At 56.3% G+C, this 9,839-nt stretch overlaps 1 protein-coding gene across 4 annotated transcripts; it reads right to left on the reverse strand.

The window, feature by feature from the left end:
- Positions 1 to 1,593: 1,593 nt before the first annotated feature.
- VGLL2 (vestigial like family member 2) lies at positions 1,594 to 8,543 on the reverse strand. 4 transcript variants are annotated; one of them, XM_064447411.1, is made up of 4 exons: positions 8,319 to 8,543; positions 5,951 to 6,242; positions 3,728 to 4,250; positions 1,594 to 2,828 (listed from the first exon to the last, which is right to left on the reverse strand). In XM_064447411.1, exons 1-4 carry the CDS (start codon positions 8,397 to 8,399, stop codon positions 2,693 to 2,695), a joined length of 1,032 nt encoding a protein of 343 aa, XP_064303481.1. In that variant the 5' UTR covers positions 8,400 to 8,543; the 3' UTR covers positions 1,594 to 2,692. The 4 variants fall into 4 exon arrangements, with proteins under 4 accessions (XP_064303481.1, XP_064303479.1, XP_064303478.1 ...); XM_064447409.1 differs by having other exon boundaries at positions 1,594 to 2,614; positions 3,735 to 4,250; positions 8,319 to 8,541; XM_064447408.1 differs by having other exon boundaries at positions 1,594 to 2,776; positions 3,735 to 4,250; positions 8,319 to 8,541.
- Positions 8,544 to 9,839: the final 1,296 nt, after the last annotated feature.

A 9,839-nucleotide genomic window follows, 5' to 3' on the forward strand; every position in this document is an offset into this window, starting at 1 on the left:
TGAGCAAAACCCTGCAAGGATTAGCCAAACTAGGACATGTGCGCTTTCATACTGCAGTCTATCCAGTGTAGGAGCATTTTTAAAAAGTTGTTTGCACATCTTAACGCCCTGAGCCACAATCTGGACTGTGGCATTTGGGTGCTTTCACAATACAACATTAAAAAACAGTACCTGGAGGACAAATGTCGAAACCAATATTCATGTGATCATTGCATAAATTCTCATGCTTGAAAATATTCACAGTCAAAATGAATTGTAAATGCCAATGAAGTAAATTACTGGTTTTTGCTTACATGAATATTTACAGATACATTTGGGCTGTATCTCCTCATTAGTCAATTAGGAGGGCAAACTGCAGTCCTCATTATAAACTGCAGAGGAGAGGGGGAAAAACGAAAGACAAAAGAAACAACTGTGGTGAAGCACAGTCAGTGATAGAGCCAGATTAATCGTTTTGTTAAATAAACTTTAAATACAGCCTAAAAAATCCCACAGGCAAATGCTTACAGAATAATCCTGTTATCGTCAAGCTTTTGTGGCAATAAAGTCAAATGCCATTTTTTAGTTGCTTTTCTCCTGCAAAGTGCTGCTGCCTTCTTTCTTAATAGACACCTCAGAACATTTTTTGTTAAACTGGTAATGTAACTCCTGGAGTCCTTCCCTTGTCCGGGCTCTGGCTAATTGGAGGCTGAGGGCGAAATGCTCAGGGGTACGTCTGGCTGAAGGAATCACAGCAAGTCACCTCCTGCCACTTGCCAGGCTCTGGCTGGGGATGCTCTGTACACATTGCCCCTTGCCAGCTTCTAACAGGATTTATTCGCACTGCTTTACCATACTCTTACTATTAGGATTCCTGTTCTTTCCCAGAAATGGAGTTATTGCCGAGCTGACACCTAGGAGAAGCAAGTTTGGGTTATTCTTAACTCCATTTCTGACATGTGGTGAACATTATGCCAGACCATGTGAGACTGTCGGAAGACAAAACTTCTCCTCACAGCACAGAAGCCCATTTTCTACTGCTTCTCCTAGTGTCAGAGGGGTAATGTTAAGGACTCTCCTCTTAGATGCATTGAAATTCGTCAGCCTTTGAAGACATTACATTAAGGAAAAACAGAAAAAAGCCAAAACATGGTAGTGTTGGGATCAGATGTTTTGCCTGTAAAAAAGTCAGCATTTAAGTAGAGGGGGAAATCGCCATTTCTTCACTGTTTCATTAATTATTCATCACCCTGTAAGAGCATTTTAATTTACCAGTGCAATAGCAGTGCTACAGTCCCCTCTTCTATCAGCTTCATGAAGAAACACCTGTTCTTATGGAGCAGCCCCCTTACTTTAACCCGTCTTACACACACCATACACTAAAATGTAGCACTGCGACAGTCTTGCATTTTCTCATCTTTTGTATTTATCACCGTATTTTTTACTCACTAAGAAAATATTTTCAACTGCTAGGATTTCTGTTTATCTTTAATGCAAAGTAATAAAATAACTCACTTCATCCACACAACAGGTATTTTTCCTATTTTATCCTCAAGTTTCCAGTTTGCCTCATTTCTCTTATTAAGCTTTAATTCTTCATAAAAGCACATGGGGTAAAAGAAGGAGATACCTTTAATGCAGCTTTCCTACTGTTAAATAGATATCTTATTTCCCTTTTCAAAACAAAACAAAACAAAACAACTATTAAAGTGACAAAATGACAGCAACAAGTAGACAAAGAGAAATGTTAGAGGCAACTCAGACCTATTTGTCCATCACGTGCCTTTCCTTCTGGTGTTGTCCTTAAAGGCTGTTGGGTTGAGGGCGAGCCGTTCTTCACGGGTTTCCTTCCTCCCCCCGCTTTAAGAGGGTTTGACTTTCACCAGAAGAAGTTTCTTGTAAAAAAAAAAAACCAAAACCAAACAAACAACCAAAAACCACAACCAAACAACCGTTATATATCCAATGCAAATGTTGTGCCAAACTCTGAGAAGTGCCACCTTGGTTTTCGTCTTTCTGGGGTCTGAGCAGTTGTGCGTGGAACAGCTGCATCTCTGTAAGGCCGGGGCAGCTGGCCCCGGCCAAACACTTGCCACTCACAACCACAAAGCTAAAAAATCAGACCAGTTCCTTGATAGTCCAAAAATGTTCATGAGTTCCTGTTTCTTCTCCTTTTACTTTTCTATAATGTAAAAATCCAGTTCAAAACTGCTAAGTAGCTTTCCCATGTTTGCATTCAAGAAATAATTTTCGCTGCCATAAAAAAATATTCACACCACTAAAAAAAAAAAAAAGCCACGGTTTCCTCTGCCCTCTGTACGAAGGCCAGTGGTTTTTCATCACTGTCCATGATGTCATTTGACTCTTTTAGAGTAGTCTGACTGCAGTTCTGGGTGTGGGGTCTGCTTAAATAGAAGTTTAACGTCTTTGGCTCTCCTTTTGCAACCGAAGGATTTTCCTTTCCAAAATAAGTCTAAAGTACCGTCCTTGCAATGCCAGGTCCTTTTAAGTCCCGTTGTCTTTCCCCGAGCTGCAGGGCCACGGTGGGCTTGGAAAAGGGCAAGTGGGGATCTGGGAGTCTTTGAGTCAGCACATCAGCTCAGTAGGGATCCACCACAGAAGGAGTAACGGCGAGCTGCAAACCAAGATCAGAAGCTGTTACAAACTGACCCGATTTCAGCTCTGAATGCCACCATTTCTAACAGGCAGAGATCTACAGGGGAGAGCCAAGGGAAGAAGAGTGAAGGACAGCTCTAAAACCAGTACAGATCCTTGCTTTTATCCTGAGGCTGCAAACCTGAGAACGAAGAGAAGAAAAAAAGGAAGAAGAAAAATAGGTACAGGCATTTAAGGATAGAGAAAGACAAACTGCATTTCTGCCAGCTGAGATCAGAGAATCAGTCTAAAGCACGGGCTCCCCAGAGCCCCAGGAAGCTGTGGAGCAAGGAGAAGAGCCCAAGCTAGACCGCAGGCGGGCACACGTCCCACCGGCCTAAAGTGAGGCCACTCTAAGGAGCTGCTTGTGGCTGCAGTAACCCAATTTCAGCACGGAGAACTGCCACCAGAGAGGGCTTTCCTTGCCTCCACAACCACTGACTTGGGAACTGCCACTGCTGGCTGTGCCTGCGTCACCTTTTTGTCACGGCTATGGCTCCCCATCAGGCACAGGATACCAGTAGCAGGGAAAAAGCATAGCCCTTTTTGCTCAGCAAATGCAATGTGCTTTCCTCTCAAAAACTGGGAGTAAAAATAAGTGAGGAGAGGAGGCAGATTATGAACCTGTGCGGGGTCTAGAAACGGGCCTGCTCTGCTGCGTCTGCCCGCACTCCTGCCCTCTCGGCAGCCCGCGGAGGGAGCCAAGCGGTGACCTTTGGGGCGGCTCCGTCCTGCTCCCAGCTCTCACTGCTCTGGGCAAGAACAGGGCCAGGGCCAGGACAGGAGTACTTCAAAGCAACCAGCACCCTCCGGGCACATTTGAGGGCACCAGAAATTCAAAGGGTATTGTGTATGGGGGTGACGTCCCATCCTCCCCTTCCTTGCTTGCCTGCCATGAAAGGCCCAAGAAGGGCACCCAGGGCAGAGCTTGGGTGTCTCCCATGGGCATCCACCCCCAATTTATTCCCCCACAGCAGCACCCCATCTGCCCCACCACAGGGGGGTCCATCCCCACTGCTGTGGGTGGTGTGAGGGAGGCGGGGAGTAGGGGTGCAGCTGAGCTGGGGGGGGACCCAGAAGGGCTGAAGGCAGCTCTTTACCTGCATCCACATTGAGGCCAAGGCTCTGTGCCATGTCCCCCGCCGTGTTGGGGAAGGGTCCTGGCGTCGTCCAGGCCGCGGCGGTGCCCGCCTCGCTCTTGCCCAGTTCGCAGGGGGGGCTGACTGGCGTGGGCACGGAGGCGGGGGTGAGACGATGGGGGCGGACGGAGGTGGTGGGCACCAGGAGTGAGCCGTAGCGGGGGTCGAAGTGGGGCCCGTAGACTTCGTGCATGGCGGCGGGGCGGGGGTAGGCAGTGCTCTGTGTCCCGATGTAGGGGTGGTGGTGGTGGTGGTGGTGGTGGTGGTGGGCATGGTGCCAGGGCTCGGGGCCACCCTGGTGCAGGTGGCCGTGCAGAGAGGCCGGTGCGTAGGGGTCGGCGGCGGCGGCAAAGGGCAGCTCGCTGTGGGCGGCAGCTGCCAGGGGGCTGCTCAGGGTGGCTGGGACCGAGGAGGGCTGGTACGTGCTGTTCCAGAAGGACGGCGGGAAGCTGCGCTGGCTCATCGGGAAGGAGCCATCTGGGTGAAGGGAGCGGGAAAGAAAGGAAAGGCAGCAATAAGCACACCCAGCAAGCCCTGATCTCCTTTCCCTAGGGTTCTGCCCCTCCCCAGATCCCCACAAACCAGCCCTCGCATTCCCTTTATCCCCCAAACAACTGTCAAACACAGCAAATCGCTCCCAGCCAGTACAGATTCCTTTCCAGCAAAACATCCAACACACCTAGCCCAGGGCTTACCCATGAAACTGGAACAATTTGCTACAGGTTTCTATAAGCATGTATTTAGGGAAAAGGCTGTTATCGAAGGTGAGGGAAACATCTTCTCCTCAGTAGTGGCAACTGAGTCAGAGCTATTGTGCACCGCAGCGATTTCCAGGGTTGGATTTTTCTTGTTTGCTTTGGTCATAACCTCCCTGTCTAAGCCTTTCCCCCAGCACCTCTGATGACGCCTGGCCCTGCCAGGAAAGCTGCTGCTTCCTCAGTGCAGTTCCAAAGTGGGCAGGAACAGCAGGAGATGCGACTAAAGGCCGGCTTGAATTTTCTAAATATCTGGGGGCAATTCCCCCGTCTATTACACTGGACTAACGCCTGTTTCTGGGCTATACCACTAACATATTTGGGAAGCATTCTGCAGGTCCTTTGGTATTGGCAGGGCAAAGGACAGGAATGTTGCATTTTCTTTGCCAGGTAAGCCACCTGCGAGATGGACTAGTGGTTACTAACAGCGCAGAGACAAACATTACGCATTATTAATTGGGAATGTGCAGTGTTGCTGGGACAAATAAAAACGTGCTCCTGATACGTTTGCCAGGGTGGTATGTCAGCTCTGCGCCCTGGCATTACTCAGGAGAAAGGGAAGCAATTAATGACAAGCAAAGGACTCTCCTCTCCTGCCATCAATTCCAGCGCTGAATATCTTTCGCCCATGAAATATTTAAACTACTATTTCATTCTTAGAAACTACCGACAGCAATTCATGGAGGGGGCTGGGAAACCGGCTCTTGGCTGAGCAGGTGGCCCTGCGAGAGAGGGTCCCCAAAACTGCTGCAAAAGAAGTGCCTGCCCTAACTCTCCAGCAGGCGGAGGGCAGGGAAGGTTATTCCCCTCCACCCCGGGTACCCCCACGGGCCCGTCCAGGGTGAATCAGGCATGGCTGTGGAGAGCTGCGCATCGGCCGTGGCCTCAGCCTTGCCAGCACAGGGCTCCTGCTGTGGGCAGGTCTGACAGCCCTCATTGACAGAAATTTAGGGTCCTTGTCTCTGCATCATCAGCAACCAGGGTGGTGATGCACGTCGCACAAGCTACAGGGGTGCCCGCAATCTGGTTTTCAGCGGTGGGAAGCTGGTGAGATAGTTCCCACGTTCGCTTTTTGCTTTGCTCCCAGGTTTACCACCACGCTAGAGGTAAAGCTGCCCTGGCAGGGTCAGCAGGGGAGCTGCTTGTCATGGCCACAGTCGGGGGGTCCCTCCCTGTTTGTTTGCAGCCCCCGCCAGGTAAAACCTCCGCTCCGTAAAGGCGATGCAGTTCCCCACCCGCCTCCCTTGGCACGGGCAGCGGGGAGCACGGCGCCAAGAGAAGGGGGTTTTCTTTGCTTTTTTTCCCCGAGAAGAGTCAAGCCACCCGGGACAGCCGGCTCCTAGGGGCTGCCCGGCCCGGCAAAGGGGAGGAGGGTGCCCCGGGGGGGTTCCGCCGCCCTACCGCGCCCCACCGCGCCCTCACCCCGCCAGGAGCCGGCGTTCCGCGCCGCCTTCGCGCTGCCCAGCGAGAAGCTGCTGGGCTGGCTGAGGGCCCGGCTGAAGTGCTCGTCCACCACGGCGCTGATGTCTCCCTGGAAGTAGGTGAAGAGGACGCAGCGGGAGTTGATGTACTCGGCCTCGGGGGGTCGCTCCTTCTCGGGGCTGCAGTCCTCCTCCTTGATGCTGGCCGCGGGGTGGCTGGAGAAGGAGCTGCTGGCGCTGGCGCTGCTGCCGCTCTCCGGGGCTTCTTGCATTTTGGAGTAAAAGGAGAGTTTCTAGAGGAAAGACGGAGGGCGGGAAGGAAGGAGGAGAGAGCCGGTCAGGCAGCGCGGCGCGGTGCGCTGGCCCTCCCTGTGCCAGCCGGGGTGCAGCGCCGAGCCCGCTCCGCCGCCCTTCCCGAGAGGATGCCCGCCCCCCGCCCCGCCAGCAGAGCCCCCCCCCGGCTCCCCCCGGGGAGGCAGCGAATAGCAAATAGGTCTGGGGGACCCAAACCGAGAGATGCCGACTGGGATGGAGCAAGGCAGCCTCCGGGCGGGGGGTGTGTGTCACACGCGGGGGGTCCCCAGCGCGACGTCCCGCACACGGAGGCACCTTGCAGGCCGGCTCCCCGGGGGCACGGCGGCCGCCGAGGGGCTGAGATGCGGCGGGGGGGGGTGGGCTCCCAAAATCTGCCCCAAAAAGTGAGGCGAGGAGGAGGAAGGGGGATGGGAAAAAAAGACAGCCCTAAACACATTTCAGGGCAAAAAAAAAAAAAGCATTTCCCCGGCCAGGAGGAAGCTCCAGGTACTTCCTACAAGACTGGGCTGTTTGTACTGGATTCCTCAAGGTGGGAAAAGAGCGGGCGTTGGGAAGTTTGCTGGACGTCTCCCATCTCTCTCTCCGCGTTAGCGCGGCCGCCGCTCCCGGGAGTTTCTTGGAACCCAGCGGCGGGCGGCGGAGCCCGGGCGTGGCGGCGGCGGGCAGAGCCGCCGGGCGGGCGGCGGGGGAAGCACCGGGGGACGGCTCAGAGCCCCGGGCCAAGACACGCGAGATATTTAATAACGTCACTCCTTCGTGACAACCGCCTTTCCACTTGGCTCCCGGCTCGGCCATTGAGGTAATGATCATCCCCCTAAATAATGTCACGAAGCCGTGTGCGGGGGGCGGGGGGGTGCTGGTGTGTGTGTGTATGCGGGTGTTGGTGGGAAGGCAAGGTGGGGGAAGACATCATTTGCTATTTGTACCAGGTATTCCGGCCCCCCAGCCCGGCGCGGGAGGTGGCGGCCGGGCCGCCCCGCCGGGGGTTGCGCGGGGGCTGCGCGGGGGCTGCGCGGCCGGGGCTATCCCCGGCCCCGGCCCGCCGGGCGGCTCCCTCGATCCACCCCCTCTTTCGTTTTTTTTTTGGGGAGGGGGAAGGAATTCATTTCTGGAAGGAAAAAAAAGAAAAGGGGAGGAAAAAGGGAGAAAACCAGAGGGCAAAAAGGAAAGCGGCGTGCAGCAGGTGCAGCCCGGGGAAACGAGCCCGGACCCACGCGGGACCGTGCGCGTCCCGGGGAGGGCGGTTCCCCGCGCACGGCGGGCTGTGCGTGCCGCGAAACGCCCCCGCCGCCGGCGGGATCCTTTTATCGAAATCCGGGGATTAATCGATGCCCGGGCTGCGGGACGTGGCTCCCGGCCACGAAGCACCCGCGGGTCTCGCTGGCGGGCCCGGGGAACGGGCCTGGGTCCCGCCGCCGAGCGGGCCCCGGGAGTGGGGAGCATCCCCGCAGCCCCGCCGCACCGCAGCCTTGTTCCCTGCTGCCCGCCCCGTCGGGGCCGGGGGCTCCCCCAGCCCCCAGCATCAAACCGGGGGAACCCCGCCGCCTCCCGCCGCTCCCGCCCCCCCCAACTTCCAGAGGGTGACCCCGCAGCACCCGCTCCGAGGCGGCTCGGTGAAATACCGGCCCCAAGCGGGTCGGCCGGCGGCCGGGATGCCGGCGCGCCCGGGCTGAGCGATGCCCCGGCAGCCCTCCCGGGCCCTGCGAGCCGCGGGCATCGCTGCCCCCCGCCCCCGGGTGGAGCCCCTCCCGGCCAAGGGAGAGAAAATGGGAAAAAATAAAAGGAAAAAAAAAAATCCTTAAAAAGCCATCGCAGGGGGAAAACCGCCCTCTCCCCCCAAGGCAGCCGCCGCCGGCGTACTTACCGTGCCGAGCCCCGCGCCAAGGTGGGATGCGGTTCTGCTCCGCTCACCATCGCAGGCTCGCAGATCTCCCCCCCGCTTTCCCCTCCCCTTCTCCTTTTCCCTTTTTCCTTTTGGTAAGGCCCCAGACGGCCATCCTCCAGACGACACCCCTCCCACCCTCTGCCTCCTCACCGCTGCCCCCCGCGCGTACCTGGCGGTAGGGGCTGTAGGCTGCTGCGAAGTAGGGCTGGGGGGGGCCGTAGACTTGGTACATAACATCCAAACAGCTCATGGCTGGCCGCCGCCGAGGATTATTTTTTTTCTCATCAACTCGTGTTCTGCAAAGTGGAGCAGTGTTTCGCGGGAGGGAGGCTCCCGGGGGTTAAGAGGCACCACTCGGTGGTGGGAGGAGTGAGGGGGGATGAGACCGCGCTGGGCTGAGATGACCCCCCACCCCCCGCCCTCCTTCCCTGCCTCCCTCCCTCCCTATAGCGCGGCTCCCTTCGGCAAAGGCGCTGGGGCCGGAGGGGCTCCGGGGGCACCGGGGTGGTGGGGGTTCAGCCCCGGCCCCGAGCCCGGAGGGTGGCAGGGGTGGGGAGAGGCGGGGAGAGCCTCCCTCCTGCAGCCGGGGCTGCCCGGGAGCGGCGGGGCGGGGAGGCAGCCCCGGCACAGCCGCCTGTCCCGGACCCGCCGGCGGCCGCGGAGGAGCGGGGGGGGCCGGGACGGCGGCGGGGGGGGCGGGAGGGCGGCGGGGTGGGGGGTGTTGCTCGGCGGGGCAGCCCCCCTCGCCCGCTGCTTTTCGTTTCATTTCTTTCATTCCATGTGCCCGCCGGGCCGGGTGCTGCCCTGCCGCCGGGGCGGGCTCCGGCCGGGTCCCCCTGCGCCCCCCGGGCCGGACCCCGCCGCCCCCCGCCCCGTCGGGCCCCGCTGCCGACGGGGGCGAGGTGGGGCTCCGGGGAGGGCAGGGATCTGGGTACACACACACACACACCCACACACCACCCCCCCGCCCCTAAATCGCAGCCGGTCCCGCGTCCGGCTGAAGCCGCCGCCACCGAAGCGAGAGGAGCCGAAAGGTCGGATGAACCGAAGGAGGAAAAAATCAGTTGTCTCCCGAGGAGGGATCGCCCCAGAAATTTTGAGTCATTACAAATGCCGGGAATGGCGATGCTTTTGCGTGTAAGAGAAACTAAAACAACGCCGAGGGCACAGGCACGTGGAAAAGAGCAACTTATGGTGAGGGTAATCGGGATTTACCCCCGCGCTCTCTGCTGGGTCCGACGCGCGGAGGTGTGAATAGGTGCGCGTAGCCTGACTGCTGAGCCTGGCGGCGGGGCGTAGGAGGGAGCTTAGTTTCTAACAGAGATGTAAGTGCTCGTTTCAGTATCAACTCTTCGAAACCTTCAGCTTCCATGGTATGGGTCTCAGCCACGGTGAAAAGAGGCAAGTTATGTTTTCCGCATTTGCGATAAAGCCAGAAAAGACAGAAAATGAGAGAGAAAGAAAATTACTTGGTTTTCAAATGCTGATTGTATACAAAACTGTGGAGGAAAATATGAAAAGAGTGAGCACTCTGAATTTTGAAGAACTGGAAATCTTTAATGGAATTTTAGCAGAGAATGCTCGCAATTTAAATATTAGTTAATAATTAAAATATTAATATTTTTCTCTATTTTGTTTCCCCCCAAAATTTAATTTTTATATTCCAAATGCTAGGAATTGTTCTGGATTG

The sequence above is a fragment of the Phalacrocorax carbo genome, chromosome 3 (assembly GCF_963921805.1).
Source record: "Phalacrocorax carbo chromosome 3, bPhaCar2.1, whole genome shotgun sequence".
In the NCBI taxonomy this organism is placed as follows: Eukaryota; Metazoa; Chordata; class Aves; order Suliformes; family Phalacrocoracidae; genus Phalacrocorax; species Phalacrocorax carbo.